General features: G+C 42.5%; 1 protein-coding gene across 1 annotated transcript in view; it reads right to left on the bottom strand.

Moving 5' to 3' along the window:
* Nucleotides 1-17795, bottom strand: part of LOC105929071 (pleckstrin homology domain interacting protein) — a 52141-nt gene that overhangs the window by 18340 nt on the left and 16006 nt on the right. The window contains exons 14-25 of the mRNA XM_012866679.3: nt 13638-13794; nt 11996-12130; nt 10131-10259; nt 9782-10007; nt 9084-9236; nt 7694-7877; nt 7484-7586; nt 7263-7400; nt 5863-5960; nt 3759-3966; nt 3462-3572; nt 3210-3317 (exon numbers count right to left, since the gene is read on the bottom strand). Of these exons, the coding sequence (XP_012722133.2) occupies nt 3210-3317; nt 3462-3572; nt 3759-3966; nt 5863-5960; nt 7263-7400; nt 7484-7586; nt 7694-7877; nt 9084-9236; nt 9782-10007; nt 10131-10259; nt 11996-12130; nt 13638-13794 (1750 nt within the window). The remainder of the gene's footprint in view (nt 1-3209; nt 3318-3461; nt 3573-3758; nt 3967-5862; nt 5961-7262; nt 7401-7483; nt 7587-7693; nt 7878-9083; nt 9237-9781; nt 10008-10130; nt 10260-11995; nt 12131-13637; nt 13795-17795) is intronic.

The raw sequence follows: 17795 nt of genomic DNA, 5'->3' as shown, positions 1-17795 counted from the left end.
CACATTTCACACAATGCATTTCTATCTTTTCTAACAGATTCTTTCTCTTACCAACATTTATGCTTTTGAAAGAGGAAGTCCTGAATCAAGATGGTTTCGTTGTTGGAGAGGCAAGTAAAGTAAAAAAAAAAAAAAAAAAAAAAAAAAAAAAGCAATCCCATAAGTTATTCCAGCGAAGAGCTGGGAGTGTGAAGGGAGTAACGCTACATCTGGCTTTTCATTTTGCAAAAAAAGCGGTAAAGAGGAGAATGCTGCGTTTCACACCCCTATGACCGGAAAATTGACAAAAGACACACTGAACCTTTTACAACACGAGGCCTGCTGTCCACAAAAAACTGGAACTATTTACGCTCCCTTTCGTTTAATGGAAATATATACCACAGAAAATTAAATAAAGTGTTACAGCGGAGTCCGGCAGACCTCTTTGTGCCCCCAGATGTATTTCTACGTTTTTTTCAGCATTTCTTTTAAGCACAGACATATCTTTGGAACAGAAGGGGAAAAAACTACTACCAAAATTAAATTGAACCCAGACATGTTGTTTCTCTGAATAAGATGAACTGTTACAAGGTTCAGAGGTAGCAGGAAAACAATTACTAATTGTTGACAGCAGTGAAAGGATGATAACACCCTTGCGGTTAATGACTTTTCAGAAACTGTTGTCGGCCTCCTAATTCTTGGAAGATGATCTATTTTGCTACTCTCTGTGGGGCTGCCTCTTAGCCCCTGATCAAACAGGACTCCTGTCAAGCAGCAGAGTTATTATCTGGATATCGTAAAAAAATAAATCTTAAATGATCGCTGCACAATATGTTCAAATTTACCATTCCCAATTTCAGCCTGTAAAGTCAACATTGTAAAGAAGGCCTTGACTGCAAAAAATGGCTGATCATTCAGGGTCTTATGTTATACATTTATTAATGATGTTGTTATTTAATGCAGCAGAAATTTGATTTAGGAGGGCATAAAGATGTTTTTCACTACTGTGCTTCAAATGTCCATTAACACTTAAAACTGAAACTGATTTATTTATTGCAAGTTATATAATCATTGTGACGGTCACCAGTATTAAAAGCTGTCCTAATATCATCCAGTCTTGATATATAGACCAGTTCATTGTTATTGTTTTGAGGCGGGTTTTTCGCGCATGCGCGCCGGACTGGTAGGCAAAAGACGAACACAATGGCGGACGCAAACAGAGAAACTGACGAGTTCTCCGCGTATTTTTCTTCTTTAGATAACGTACTACAAGATCGTTTTAAGAGTAAGTTGATGGTTGATGGTATCAGATTGCCAGATCCACACAGCAAAAGCCTTAAGGGACGGAGCGAGTCTGTGAAATGCTGGCCAAGCGCTCCGTACCATGACATATACAGCTGCTTTATAAACACGGCAGGCCAGTACAGACAGAGAGCACGAAAGCCATGAAACCACTGGACGGCTACAATTATTTTAAATCGGGAAAAAGGCTCCAGCAAACGCCCGCGACGCCATGAGGGATTAAGCGGATCAGAAAATGGATGGATGGATGGATGTTGTTCACACATGTTTGTGCAACAGCACAAAGCGGCGTCGGACACAGGCCGCGTCTCAGCAGAGGCCCGGTAGGTTAAAAAAAAATTTTTTTTCACTACGGATTATTTAGGTGTTTTTGTCTTGTTAAAATGGGTGGCGGTGTCGGCGACATTGCAGCGTAAACACAGAAGTACTAGCGCCCGTGAACCGGGGCGTAATGGCAGCAGCAGCTGCTGTTGCCCCTGCTGCTAGCTGCTGCTAGCCGCCCCGGCCCGTGTAGCCGGCGCCCCGGCCCGTGTAGTGTTTACGCAGCAGCCGCTGGCTGCTGCCGCAGCCCGTGAACTGGCAGAGCAGCCGCTGCCTGCTCCGCCGCTGCTGCTTGGCTGCTGCTGCTACCGCTTCTCCGGCCCGTGTAGCGATCTGTGTACCCTCCGCCGCTATTTAAGTAGAACAATGACTAGAGCAGAATTAAGTTGTATTTACCGGAGATGAAGTGTAGACTGCAAATTCTGTCGTAGTACGATGCCCCCCCCAGTCCATTGGGAGTGCGCTCTTTTCATTGAAAATATCCATTTCTTTCTTCGTCCTTCCTCCTTTGGAAAACGACAGAAACGTACATCCAACGATTTGGAATGCCTCTCTGTGCAACCGGGAGCGCAACAAGTCGTAGGCATTGCTTAGATTCCATTAATAAACGAAGTAAAAGTACGCTCTAAATCACCCGTTTTGTCATGTAGTAGACGAGAACAGTACTGTTTTCTGCCTACCAGCGGGACCCGGATGTAGCGCTGACGTCACGCGGGACGTCACGCGTGAACTACCCTATATTCTATAAAACAGCTTTAAAACCCTAGTTTCAAAGTCTAGTTACCGGCTAGAACCCAAAAATCAAACCTTTACAGATCAGTAAACGCACCATATGTGAGGTTCACCAGGTGATGCTAATACCACTATTTTTTTTAACCAGTACAATGCTTTAAATTTATGGCAGAAGAAGCACAAAATGTGCAAGTATGCTGAATAATTAGCAAAATATCCACTTACTGAGAGAAAAATACATCTTTTAGAATTGCCAAGCCAGAATCCAGAGCTAAACCTGACAGGAAATCAGTGGGGTGAAACGACGAGTGCTGTGGACCACAGATGTTCTCACAGCCTGATACACGCTGGATGCTGATAGGCTGAGGGCTGAAACTGAATCTGTTTCAACAAAGCATTAGTGTAATGCTGTGGACATTTATTCACTAAAACCTATTTAGAGTGAAAACGTTTGTAGCCCTTTATATGTAAAGATGTAAATCCCAACCATTTAGACCTGAATATAAAAATCACTCTGAAGTTGTCTGAATGTTGTTCTACTCCCAAATGAATAAGAAATGCAAAGAAAATTTGTTTATTGCTTTTTTTGCTTGGAGTTGGCATTAAAGGGTTAAGAGAAATGTCCCAGAATATTTTAGGGCATTTAGCCTGATGCTCATTATAAAAGGCATTTCCTCTTATTGCTAAATGATTTGCTGCCCCCTCCGTATTCTGCATTGTTTGTTGTACAGCTCTGCTCATCCTTTTCCAGGAACTTCTGTTCAGTGGTTGTTGATCCACAGATACAGGAACCCTTATCTCCACACACAGGGCATTTGATCAGTAGCCTCTCCTGAGAAAGATTCGAAGCCATCGTTGTTAAATCGGTTTCTTACCCGTAGCTCCATCTTGTGCCAGGGCTGCTTCTTAGGGTTGATGCTGAAAATCTTTTTTTGTTTGGCCATCTCCACGTAAGCTTCATGGCCCTGCCGGAAGTAGTACACCTGCAGGCAAGAATAAGCACGCAACAAGTCACATCCTTTGTTTTATGAATGTTTACTGATTTGGTGAGAACTTCTCCAACAGAGCAGTGGAAACGTGGTGCACATGTGGTGACACCGCTGTAAAAAACATCTGGTGCCGTGTACCTCGTCTCCCATCTGAGGTATGTAAGGACATCTCCGGGGGACTGTGTCTGTGATCCAGGCGGAGGGAAGCCATTCCTCCAACGTTAACCCTTGCTCCTGAAATTCAGTCCTCTAAAAGTTAAACACCAGGAGAAATGTACAAACTTAACGTCTCAAGCTGATAAACCTAATATATATTCACAAATATCATGCTTACGCCCTAAAAAGGTACCCATCTCGTTTTCCATATCAAACATCTGGCAGATGGACACCTCAAACGTCTAGAGCAAAAAAATCCAGCGACTGTGTATGACAAACCTTCCTTTTCTCCTTTGGTTTCTTCTTCTTTGGTATTGCACCATCTTTGTCTGCTTTCTCTTTCTTCTTCTCCTTCTTTCCCTCCTTCTTCTTGTCCCCGTCCTCCTCGGAGCCGCTGTTTTTCTTCTTCACCTTCACGCTCTTCTTGGGCGGCTCCAGGTTGATGCCGGCATCTGCCGTCCAGTCAGAGTAGTCGCTGGAGTAGTCGCTGCAACGCAGTTCAAAGTAAAACATGAGGCTTATGGATGGGAGCACGAACAGAGCAGCGCTTCTTCTTAGTTTGTCCGGTTACAAACAAACACCCTGATATTTTTCATTAACATATCTTCATCCGTTGATCATATGCAGTACATCACAAAAGTATTCTCCCCTTTGTTTTTGTTTTTTTTACCAACTTTTTTACAGTTCAGTCTGTGATTTAAAGGTTTTTAAGCTTATTTTATGTGATGGATGTGGACAAAATAGTCTAAGTTGGTGAGGTAAAGTAAAAAAAAAAAAAACAACTTGCATGTGCATATTGCATTTACCCCCTTTGCTATGAAGCCCCTAAAAGGTTCTGATGCAACCAATCACCTTCAACAGTCTCATCGTTAGTGTGTTGAAGTGGGCGTGTGTCTGTGTGTCAAAGATATGAATGGCTTGTTGACGGGCGCACTGGTTTTAGTCATGGATAAGGAAGTGGGTGCACTCGGGGGGGGGTAGTCATGTTTTCTGTTGACTGTGTGTTACCGAGCAATATCGTAACATTTTGGGGGAGTGGTGGCCTAGTGGTTAGAGCACAGGGCTTCGGTCCCAGAGGTTCTGAGTTCAACTCCCACAAGCTGCCATTCTGGGTCCCTGAGCAAGACCCTTAACCCCCAATTGCTCCCCAGGGCGCCGCACAGTGGCAGCCCACTGCTCCCCAAGGGAATGGGTTAAGATGCAGAAGTGAATTTCTCCATTGTGAGATCAATAAAGTTCAATTATTATTATTATGCACGTGAGTCTGTGTCTCAGTCAGTGTAACGTTGGACAGTTTGGAAAGCAATAAATCGATCACTGCTGATACAAAAGAGGACTGGAGTGTTGTTTGGAGCACACGTCAGACAGATATACCCTCAGAGTTTAATCCGCGACGACAATTCAAACAGAGCTTTTGGCGCCGAATCACTGGGCTTTCTGGAAGAGAGGCCAGAAAAAAGCCACTAAAAAATAAGAAGGCATGTTCTGAGTTTGCCAAAAGGCATGCAGGAAACTCCCCAAAGTATAGAGCAAGGTGCTCTGGTCAGATGAGACCAGGGTCCGAAATTAACTCGCAAGACGGCAAATGCGAGTAAATTTTCAGTTTGGCAGGTAAATTCCAGAGGGCTAGCTGCCACGAGTGAAACATGGTGGTGGCAGCTCATGCTGTGGGGATGCTTTTAGCAGCAGGGACTGAGAAGCTGGTCCAAATCGAGGGAGAGCTGGATGGTGTTAAATACATGGATGTTATTGAGCTAAACCTGTCAGTCTGCCTGTGATTAGAGACGGGGACAGAGGTTCGCCTTCCAGCAGGACAATGACTCGAAGCATACACACGAGTGGTTGGAGGGGAAACATTTAAATGTGTTGGAATGGCCTAGTCAAAGTCCACACCTCAATTCTTTTGAGAATCTCTGGTTTGACTTGAAGATCGCTGTTCGAAAGCTAAAATGTGGTTCTACAAAGTACTTTAGGGGGTATAACAGTTATGCATGCTAAATATTTGTTATTGTGTCCTATTTGCTTCCCATTCAATCTCAAACAATCAATTTTAATTCCAGGTTGTGAATGTAACAAAACATGAAAAATGAAAAGGGGGTGAACACATTTGCGGGCCACTGCACTTCACTCACTTCGGAAGATAAACTTCAATATTACATTCTGTTCTGCAGCAAGAGGATTATTAACTTTTTCCTGATCCAGATGTTGGAAATTTGGTTTCCCACAAGATGTAAATATAATGTAATCAAGCACTGACTAGATAACGATTCACAAGACAGGACTGAAAAGAGACAGTCTTGTATTTTAGCATTCCACAGATATTTATTAAGCCTTCAAAAAGATAATTGTCCATGCCGTGTATATTAAATAAATTATAATTTACCTGGAGCTACTATGCTCATCTGGCCAGGGTTCCTTTTGCTCTTCGTTCTTTTCCTCCTCCGAGGAGTACCCGTTAATTTGCCGAACCTCCACTTCTCCCTAAAACACCAGTATTTAATATTAGTGCACAATAATAAACAGAATTAGATATCATGTCAGTGTATGAAAATAATAAAACCAAACTAAAGCCCTAAGACCTAGGGTTGTCAAGATACCAAAGTTTCAAACTCAGTACTGATACTGAAAAAAAAAACTCAAAAAAAAGTGAGAAACATACCACGGCAACACATTTTGAAGGCACTAAGTTATCTCTAGTAATGAACAAAAAGTATTAATGTTTAAAATATGACAAACTTATCTTTGACTTCCTGAATTTTGAAAAATCCTAAAAGTAGGGAACAATTAAACCCTTTAAGGAAATATATACATTTAAGTCCCTTGTTTGCCAAAACAGTGGACAAGATAACCCAAGTAGTCTAAATGTTAATTTATGGGAAAATGCACCTTTGTCATGTAATTATTTTATTTTATTGTAATTGCTTATCTTTAGTGTACTCATTAAACTTTGCTACTGATGGACCTAAAGAACCATTTTAAACTAAAATAGGTTGTTTCAAAACAAACAAGGATCTGGTGCATACAGAACGTATTTCTCACTGTAGAAACAAGGATCTGGACTATGCAACAATATTCCGCAGCAGACATGTACAGTTTCTGTCTTTCCGGTAATTTTGCCTAATATTGTCTTTGTTGATCAAGAGCAGCAGCAGCAGGGCAGGTCGCTACGGGTTCCTACTGTTTTCCTCCTCTAATTGTCAGCTTCAGTCTGACCTCTGTTATCATTTGCCACATTAACCTCCAACAGCTTTACAACTAAGAGCAGAAGTAATGGAGGGGGTGAACGTTTTTTTTTTTTCTTCTTTTTGGTGCCTCGCTATTTATTAGCTGATGAACATTTTCCTGCATTAACTCGTACTGCAGCGGAGCGGATCTCGGAGGGGGAGCTCAGACCAACAGAACACCGTCATTGGGGTGTGCAGCGTTAGCTTGTAGCATTAGCTTAGCATAAGCTGCGTTTCATTTTATTCTTATCCGTCTACTTTCTAGGGAAAGTTCTTCTGAAAATAGGCTTTTGTGTTTGTCCTGTCACCAAAGAGGGTCACATGTTTTCCTGGCTTTACTCGACGGGTTAAAGTTTAAACTTCCAGCAGCAGATCATTGTAGAGATGAGGGAAGAGAGAAGTCTTTATTGCAGCGCTGCGGTCAGAGGGAGCGCGACAATTTGGGCAAATGTGAATGTGTCAGTTTTTAAACAAACTAGTATCTTTAAATCCCTAATTCTTTTAGAATGGATTATATCCATTATTATTTGGACAACCCTAGTATGAGGACTGAGTCTACCTCCGAGGTGCTGTCATCGTCATCGGCAGCCTCGGCGCTCTGACGGCTCGACTCCTCCATGGCGGCACGGGTGTGATAGCCGTGGTTGCCCTGACTCTTCCTTCCCTCGTCTACCGCACACTCCGATGTCGGCTGAACCTACACACGCGGTAAAGAAGGGGAACGTTTACGATACAAGATGCATCTGGGGAGCAAACAACTCCTGCAGATAAACGTCCTACCCGGCTCTCCTTGGGGAGCGAGTGGATTGTTCGTCTCCTCCTTTCTGAATGATAGATATTGATCTCCTCGTCTCCTTTAGCCTCACGCCAGGTCACTTGTTTCCTGCACAAACGCACAAGCGAATGAATTCTTCGGTACAGAATCTTCTTAAAACGTTGAAAACATCAACGGAGATCCAGAACAACTTGGTCCCTGAAAGCGGCTTTTACCGGACAGAGGCGTCCTCCAGCTCGGGGACCAGCACCCTGCGGCTCCAGGCAACCAGGTCTCCCTCCGTGGCCATCTGGCTGCGGGGGGCGTTACTGTGCATCTGGCGGACGCCCTCGATCTGGCCACTGCGCCGGAGGCCAACATTGGGAGGGGAGTGTACCTCTGTAGGAGAACCAACAGACCCTGAAGGGAAGAAGTGTGAAACAACAGATTTTTATTTTTATTTAGGTCCACAGCATCAAACGGATCTTCTGGGTTTAACAACGATGCTGCAACAGCAAATACGTGATGACAGAGAATAAAATGGGTCATTATGAACCTTTTTTTCCTTCCCCCTTTCACTCAAATGGTGCAGTGGCTTTTAACAGTGTTTACACCCCTTAAACCTTTCCCCACTTTGTCACCTTACAACCACAAACTCTGTGTGCTTTTATGGGATTTTATTCAATAGGCCAAAACTGAGTGGAATATAAATGGGAATTGGAGTGTAAATGATTTTCAATTCTATTTAAAAAAAAAAAAAAAGAAGAAAAATCTGAGAAGTGTTTCTTGTTTTTGTTTTATTCAGCGTGTCCATAACAGTTTGTAGTACCAACATCTTCTGCACTTCTAGCTGCGGGTCTTTCAAAGAATGTCTCCGGCAGCTTTGCTGATCAACAGACTAAAGGTTTTACCCCTTCTTCTCCAAAACACGCTGCTCGAAAGAGTAAAGAAACCCTTTTTAATCAGAGCATAGTCTGGTAATGAGACAAAAACATAAGGATGGAATAATATCTGTGGGCTCCACCTGTTATTTTGGTTGATTCTCAGCAGAAAAGCAAAGGTTCTCTGGTTCTATAGTACAGCTCTGTAGTTCAGTCCATTTAATGACCCACTTCCTGGTCTCCATTTATGCATTTTGTGTGAGCAGCATGATCTCAGACACTTCTGACTCATCGTGTTCACAGTTTAAGGCTCTCTGCTATGCTTTTATTACAACCATCACGCTCTGCATTACACTACCAGACAAAGTTTGGACTTACCTTCTCGTGTACTGGTTTCTCTTTATTTTTATTACTACCTCTAGAAACTCCTAAAGACACTTGGAGAACTATTTCAGGTGACTAACCTCATGAAGAGAAGGCCAAGAGTGATCAAAGCAGTAATCAAAATATAAAAGATGTTTTGAATTATGTCAGGATTCTGTGTTTGATACATGATTCTATAAACTTTTGAGTCACAGTTTTGATGTCTTCACTGTATCTGCAATGTAGAAAGTCGTATGACTCCAAGCTTTTGACTAGTAGTGTATGTAGGCATTTACTCTGCATTTACTCTGGAGTGTGCGATATATGAGCTCCAACAAATATACTCCAGGGGAATCAAATGAAGCCCACGTCCTGTTCCTACCTCTGCTGGCCCTGGTGTTTGCTCCAGAGGCTGCAGAAGCAGACGCATCGTTCGTTCCCCTCCTTTGGTCCTGTTCCTGCTGCAGCCTCTGAATCATGGTATCAAGAGGACTGGAACCGTCCACCGCTTGCTCGCTCACCACCTGGTTCAGGCCTGACAAGAAGTAAGAAATATTAAAAAAAAAAAAAAAAAAGGAGAAGAAAATCCACAGAGGCGAGCCAGTAGAAGGAATTTTTTTTCCTTATTTTTTTTATAAGTACAAAACATAGCAAAAAAAAAAAAAAAAAAAAAAGTTATAAAAATCCTGCTGGCAAAATTTAAACAGACTGTAAAGTAGCACTACATTAAATTAAATTTCCATGTCATTAAGTACTGATTACTGCTGTTTGTAATTCTGGCAAGTTATTTAAAAAAACCCACCATAATTAAATCTGATTATACATCCAGTGTAGTCTTTTAAATAAAAGCCTTTCGTTTCACATATTTAGGAAATCAGAACATTATTAGGCTATTAGGTAAAGTCTGCATTTCTGATCAGCTGACTGATGGGCTCTGATGAGACTGGAGGCGACAGCATCACCTCGAGGCAAAGAGCAGATCTGAAGAGTGCAGGCAGATCGAGGCAGGGTACAACTACACTAATGTTTGTGCCTCCAGGCAGGCGTTAAACAAAAAAAGTGTGATCTGGATCTATGTACCGGAGGAAGTGACCCCCATCTGAGGTATTAGCTGCTCATCCCGGCAGCCCTCCCTGCCGGGCACCAGCCGCTGGTATCGAGGGGGGTGGGGGTTCCCGTCCACGTCCACCAAGAAGGGAGGGGGCATCAGGTGAGGCGCCTGCTGAGTCTGCTCATCAAGAACGTAGTTGTTGGCGTCTCGGATGAGAGGCCGGTAGTCCGTGTGGAAAAACATCTGGTCCGCAATCTGAAGCAGGGGGTAACATTTAAAACATGTGAAGCGTTATTAACGGCAACAAATAACTTTGTGTCGTTTGACTTACTGGTTGGTTATGCATACATGCGTTAAAGTAGAGGCCAGCAGGCATACCTTGTCGTATTTGCTGCTGGAGCCGAAGCCAAAGATGAGCAGGTGACCGTGAGAATCGGTGGCTGCAAAGTGCTGCCCGTCAGGACTGCATTTGCAGTCAAACAACGCTCCGTGTCCCTGGCCTTCAATCTGAAGAAGAGGAAGGCATGAAGTGAGGTCCGAACTGTTAATCTGATACTAAGCACTAACGTCCCAAAATGTCTGCTGCGGGAACTAGCGACCAACAGCACCCCACCTCAAAAAACTGAAACTTTATCAGAAAAATTCAAAAAAACAAAACAACAAAAATGCTTTTGGTTTCAAATTCATTTTTGGAGATTTAGCCAACCCCACTGGAGCACTACTGAGTTAAAAAAAAAAAAAGGCAGGGCAGCTATTAGTTGTGAAATCCACAAGTTGGGATTTTTATAGGTGAGTGGCAAGAAGAAAGCATTGCTGGATGGAAAAGTACCAAGGGCACATCGCCCTGAAAAGCCCCACATAGTGGCAGGAACAGGAGCTTTCACTCAGCAGGGACAGGGAAGCTGGTCAGAGTTGATGAAAGACGCATAAAGCCGAAGGGAGGCAATCCTGCGCTGGTTTAAATTACAGCATATTCAGGGGTTAGAATGGCCCAGTCAAAAATTAGACCTAAATCTGTGGCACCACTTGCAAATTACTGTGGGTATTACAAATGCACACCACACTTTTCAGATTTTCTCTCCATCTCTGGTTTCGAGACCGATTTGTTCACACACAACTGTTCGGCGTTGCCCACAAACTTTCTATGGGGCTAAAATCTGCTAGTTATGGTGATCTCTTTGTTGTTTTTAAGCTAGTTTGCAACTAAATCTGCTGTTTCGGCTCATTGTCCATCTGAAAAACACATTTGTGCCCCAGTTTTAACTTCATGGCCTTAATATTTCCATAATGTTCTTTCCTCATGATGCCATCTATTTTGGGAAGTGCACCAGTCCCTCCTGCAGCGCAGCAGCCCCACAAAAAACGATGCTGCCACCAATGAGCTTCACAGCTGGGACGGCAAAATGGATCAACCTTTCAGAAGCAATGGCGTAAATCTTAGCGTAAATGTCTGAATTTAAAGAAAGTAATGAAGAAATTCCCTCCTCCATTAGTGTAGCTTTCAGCGGGATATTTTCACATCACTAACTGGGCTAAAACAGAAACGGTTTAGCCTGATTTAATTTCCAACAGTGAAGAAAAAAAAGGCTTTTTTGATTAAATATATGTATATTTCTGGCTTCTACTGGACATGGAAGTCTTTAAATGTTTTTGACGTTTTACAGACTATTAAGACGTTTGCAAGACTCTGTTGTTCTCTTCTCCAGCACTTGCTACTCATGTTGCTGTGGGCCCAGCAGCAGCAGCAGTTCAGTCAGCTTTACAGAACTTTCCATGCAGTAATTTCCACACTGAAATCCGAGCTTTGCCTCAACCACACACCCTCACGCTGCAGCTAAACGCCATCAGTGACACCAGCATTTTGGCCAACTGACCGGCTCGCTCAGTGACTCATGTTCAGAGACCGCGATTAACATTGTGCTCTGTTACCATAGAGACGAAGACAAAAAAATAATACAACTGTAATAAATATCCTGGATGAGTATGAGTAGCGGCGCACGTACTTCAAATAGTAATTTTACAGCCACCACACTGAAATTAAGACAAAGGGATAGGGAAATGAATGTGCAGAAGGAAAATGCCAAGAGGTTTAATATGAAGGATGATGTTTTGGGGAAAATTATAGAAATATAGCTCAACATGTTGCAAAGAAAGTGACAAAGGATCTGAAGAGCTTTCACTTCACTGGTTAGAGAATAAAGCAGAGAAAAAAAAAACATGATTCGGACTGACAAGACACTAACCATGTTGAAGTAAGAGCGGATCTTGACTCCTCTCGCCAGGTCCCAAACAATGCAGTTCCCATCGTGTCCGGCCGAGAAAAGGATTCTTGGATCAAACGGGTGAGGCTCGAGGACAAACACTTCATCCTCGTGACCCTGCCAAAAACAGCAACATCTCTATTGTGACGCACTCGAGGAATAAGGACATGTGACACTCTTGCTATAGACATGACAATGGGGGTGATCGGAGAGCCCGGATTTTAGCTTGTTGCCTCTAAACTACAAGCAGTTTAACCGAAAAAGGAGCATTGTTAATTGCACCGACACACAGATTTGAGTGTTTTTTTTTATAAGGCCAGTTGTTAGTCAGTATCTAACGCGTCACATCCACTATGTGGGAGACGGTGTGGAAACCAACAACAAAGTAGCAGAACACGGTTGGCCCTGGAGATTACGCTGACAATGGTAAAATGATGGCCATGTAATAAAGTATTCTAGTATATTTACAGCCATGATTAGGACCTAATAAAAAAGCAATGATCCGGGAAAGCAATTATTGCTATTTATGAGTCTGGGAAGGGTTAAACAGTTTAGTCCAAATCCTTTCAGATGCATCATTTACAGCCACACACAGCTCAGTCAGAGGAACCCCTTTAAGATATACCAGCAAATTAAACCAAAACCCAGACCAGGCATTGCTGGGACCAGTCGCTATAAACACCAGAACTCCATCACAAACATTGTTACTTCTTTGAAAGAGTTGCCATAAGAAAGTATCACACAAATAGTGCATCTGAATTAACTTCAAGCCTTCTGGGACAATGGTTGTGATACGCAGCAAAGTGTTTAGCAAAAAGCAAACCAAACACATCAGCACAAACACTTCAAAACACATTCAAAGCACAGTGATGGAGGACTGGTGATTTGGCAGCCACAGAACCTGGGGACCTTTTTATTTTTTATAACCTTATGAGCATTTGTGAACAAAACATACATTTTAAATGGACTTGAATAGTCAGATCCTAATATCTGTAGGTCCCACATTAGTTTAGCCAAATAATGTTGAAACTGGCTTGTGATTGTCAGTGTGTGGTACTGGGCTATATCTCTGAACCAACTCAGGTCCCCTTCGTTTCATTATTTTAAACCTTGCCATCCAAGTCCAAGACCAGAGATCTGAAACCTTTACAATCCAAAAAGCCATTTTCCCTCAATCCGCCTCATTAACACACGTTTAGAGCCACATGACAACTTATTTTTATATATACTATAGGAAATTTGTCGTCATTTAAGAAAGAAAAAAAACTTTTGCAAAAAGAGGATGGATAGTTTTTTTCTCCATGGGATGTTGATATTTGTAGAAAATTGTTTAAGCAAAGCACAGTTTCCAACCTAACGGGAAAAATACACCTAAAGATATATTTTAGAATACATTATTAGTACTAATAGTGTCATTTTGTTGTTGAAATTCAATGCAATTATTTCATAAAAAGAAAGAAAGATGGAGGCTTTTGAAGAGAATATTACTTTTTCCAGTGAGAACATGAAATGAGATGACAGACGATAAAGATGAGGGAATACAGTGTAACCTGTGGGACACAGCCCTACTTTTAAAAACACATTTCATTATTTTCAGAGTTTAAAATGTTCAGCCGGTTCTCACCATCAGGACATGGACCAAGTTGCCAGTGATGGAGTTCCACACCTTTAGCGTCAAATTATTGGCCGCTGTGATCACAGTGCCGTCATGGCGATCCCATGCAACCATGGTAACCTTCAGCTTAGTGACCTTGTCTTCCAGCGGAGGCGGGTTGTACTTCCTGAGGGGGAGATAAAAGATGCCAATAACACTGGCTGCAAGATCGTTTACTTTATTCCACTGCTAAACTAAACACAAGGCAGACAAAAGTAAGAACGACCAGTAAAAAAAAAAAGTTAAAAGTTAAAGTCTTTATCCTAGTAGAGAAGTTAGATTCATTTGAGACTGGAATCTTATCCATCTTATTTTGCAAACTGAAGACCTTTAAAAAGTCAGCTGCGAGTGCTGACAATTGGTAAACTAATTAACTTCAGCTCATCGAAAATATTTAGAGATGCACCAAGTGACCAGAATCGGCCAATCGAAAAGAAAAAGAAAAATCCGACTGCTCTCTGATGAGCGAAAACATCCTACGTTCTATCGGTTCATGTTCACCACAACACTCTTTGGTGTGGAAGTCATTACAGCAAGAAGGCTCAAGGTGTGCTTTCTTAGTGGTGTTTAAAGGTGAACTCAGGGGAAACCGAAAAGGTAAAAACGCTACTTTAAAGGGAAACTACTTTTTACAGAGCCAGTAAGCTGCTCATTTAAGCTGCTTCAACAGAGAGGTGGACTTTGACCGGTGTTGGGATGAGAACAAGGACCCCGCCTCTTACCCACTGATAGGCAACAGCCTCCCCCCCCCCACCCCATGCTGCACAAATCAGAGGGTATAGAAAGTGGATGGATGGATGCACCAGCTAACAAAAACGACGGGTAAAAACTCTCGAACGCAAAGCATCAACATAATTTCATGTCGGTCTCCAGGAAGGAGGAGTTTCACAGCTGGAATCCCCATGATGTCACAGAGGTATGAAAACATCAGCACAGCAGCAGCGCTTCCTCTATTCCCGCAGACACACAGACTGCATGTGAATGTCTTGGTCTCGCTGGCGGAGTAAGACCGCATATTTAAAGGCATATCTTGCGTCCTACATAAGAACAATCTGAGTAACGGCCGAATTGAAGACTAGCCGCCTGAAATTCGTGATGGTGGGGCTGACCAACAACCCTAATTGTTAAGCTAACAGGCCAAGAACAGTTTAAAATGTCAGCTCCAAACCATTTTGTCACTTAAAGGTATTTCAAACATTTATTTTTGACAGAGCCTGACCCAGACGTTGTGCGTCTATGAAACTAGTCATGTTGTAGGAGGCTGTCGTGCCTCCTTTTCCATTACCCTCACAGTTCACACATATTAAGAATCAGCTGGCCAAAAAGAACACAAACAGAGACTTAAAGATTGGCAGTGAAAGAAAAACTACTTTAAGTGTAAAAATGTTAAACTTCTAATTATGTTTTATCTTTAATTCTCAGACGAGCCATAGCCCCTTCTCTTGCCCTTAACATTGCAGTAAAGTCTGAAGCGGCCAAGCCAAAAGAAGTACTGTCAGCACTCTGCCTGCTGGGGCCTGTTTTCCTCCACACTTTATTTCTTACAGCAAAGACCCAGAAAACATATTTTACTTTTAGAAACAGCCCTGGTGGATAGGCAGCCTTGTACCAATTGGAAGGAGCTTGTGGCCTTGAACATGCTGAATAGGTGAGGGATGGTTTGGGTCTTTTCTTCCAATTTCCTACGCGACCTCAAGTTCAACCTACCTTATTACTCATCAATTCTTCAGAAGGAACAATTGTTACTATCTATGAGCCCGGTATTGTAATTCAAGTATTCCTGTCTACTTTGTTCAGCTGGCAAGAACTGCATACAAAAGAAGCAGCGGTGGTGGAAACCGCAACCAAATTTGACAACAAAGAACTGAGTCAGAGCACCAAAAGGTGAATCCCTGATGAATTGAGTCATTGCCTTTTAAAGAACCAGTAAAAAAATAAAAAAAATCATCTTTTGCCAGAGCTTTGTTAAAGGACAGAACGGAGTTTATTAAACAAGAGAAATCAGCTTGTCAATTGCACTAGACAGTTTTAAGCTTATCTGTCCTGATCGCTAACCGATTTGTCAGACAAAAAAAAAAATAATCTTGATCGTGTACCGATTAGTAAATGTACTACGGCAAAATGCCATCAGGTCGAGATAACAGGAGCCATCTCCAGACTGAAAAAGAATTGCTTTGCTATTTTTAATATCGATAATGTGTTTTTGAACAAGGGAAAAGGATGCAGAGAGCTGGAAGGAGCCATTTAAGAATGCTTTCCACAACAAGCCTTCAGTTCATTCAGGCTAGGGCTGAACAATTAATCGCATTTTCAATATAATCGCAATTAAAAAAAAACGCAATTTCCAAATCACAGAGGTCTGCAATTTTTGGCTATGTAACAATTAGTGAATTAGACACGTCCATTAGGTGTTGGTAAAATGTTTAAAGTGGGTTTGCTCCATATGGAAGGGAAGATCTAATAATCTAATTTTATTACTTCTTTTAGAGTTTATATAATTATACATAGCATTAAGTTCTGGTCAATCAGTTTAATACATTGACTGGTTACACTCTATGTCCAACAAGCATTGATGTTCAAATCAATTAAAAGCTGTTCTCTTGAATAATATTCTGATTAATAGAAACATTAAAAGTTCTTGTTTTAAATAGTCCTTCTTTACAAACGTCTTTTTTTAGAGAACATTTTTGTTGCTTGTGGTTAATGCAGAGAAAAGTCAAAATTGCAATTTTGGTTGAAATATATTGTAGGCAGATCGCAATCATTTCTGCTCCGAGTTTAGACGCTCTTGGTCTTTTAGCAACTAATCCACATGGCGAGGAAACAAATTGATTTGTTGTTTGTATATATTTTAAAACGCATGATAAATTAAACTAACCTGACAACAGCCAGCTGCATGTATCGCTCCGCCTAGCTCCACTCACATACATCTGGGACACGGCTGATTGAAAGTGATTTCCCCAACCAAATTTTTGGTCTGGCCAATCGGGACGCAGGGCGGGTGTTTCATGGATGTGACGTAGTGGAGAAGCCACCGTGAGATTCCAACAACAATGGCGGCTCGCATCGAGGAAGCAAGCGTTAGCATTGATGCTGCTATTTCTTCCGTGTTGTCCAATCTATCTGATATTGTTTCATTAAAAGAACATCAGAGAACGCCTCTGAAGGCTTTTGTTGGTGGAAACGATGTTTTCGCCCTTCTCCCGACCGCATTTGGCAAGTTTTGTTTTCCGGGGCGCGGACGCGCAACGCGGACGCGCAACGCGGACGCGTCCCCGGAGCGGTTAGCGGTTAGCGCGAACCATATAAGGAGGCCTTTAGTCCTCAACGCGGTCGGCCCGGGATCGACTCCGACCCGCGGCGCTTTGCCGCCTGTCTCCCCCCCTCTTCCTGTCAGCTCACTGTCAATAAAAGGTGTGCCACTACAGTGTTTCCCGCAGGAATTTGCTTATGCGAGGCGGACCGGCTCGCGGAGCGGGGGGGGGGGATTGGACGACACGTTTTCCGCGGAGCGGGGGGGAGAGGGACGACACGTTTTCCGCGGCCGCCTCGCCAAGATAGCGCTGCGGGAAACCCTGCACTAGAGCCGCAAACACATAAAAAAAAAAGGGTTTTTTTTCCTGCGTCTGTCTCATCAGCGTCACGGGTTAGCTTCGGTGTGAGTGGTTGAAATAGCACGTCGATAAAGATGACAGACAAGTGGCTTATCCAATCATATGCAAGGAGTTTTGATAAGGCCCAGCCTTCAGTAAAGGCAATCCCTATGGCCGTGTCCCAGATGTATGTGAGTGGAGCTAGGCGGAGCGATACATGCAGCTGGCTGTTGTCAGGTTAAAATTAAACTGGAAAAAAAAAAAAAAATCGCATTAAATTGCAATATTAAGAAAAAAAATGGCAATTAAATTATTTTGCAAAATCGTTCAGCCCTAATTCAGGCTGCAAGAAAACGAGAGAGAGCAAGCCTTTTCAGTGGGTAACAGTAAGGCTGACCAGAATACGGCAAACCTGCTCTGTTTTATTATAGCTAGCTGTCAAGCTCTCCCTGTCGTGGCACATGGTGGATTTGGGAATCTCATAGTTTAGGTAAGAATCTAGATACCTTAGGGAAGGCTGTTTCTATTGTAAGTT

This window comes from Fundulus heteroclitus, chromosome 15 (genome assembly GCF_011125445.2).
Source record: "Fundulus heteroclitus isolate FHET01 chromosome 15, MU-UCD_Fhet_4.1, whole genome shotgun sequence".
NCBI classification, from domain to species: Eukaryota; Metazoa; Chordata; class Actinopteri; order Cyprinodontiformes; family Fundulidae; genus Fundulus; species Fundulus heteroclitus.
The sequence above is the reverse complement of the archived record's forward strand: the minus strand, read 5'-3'. Positions and strand labels throughout refer to the sequence as shown.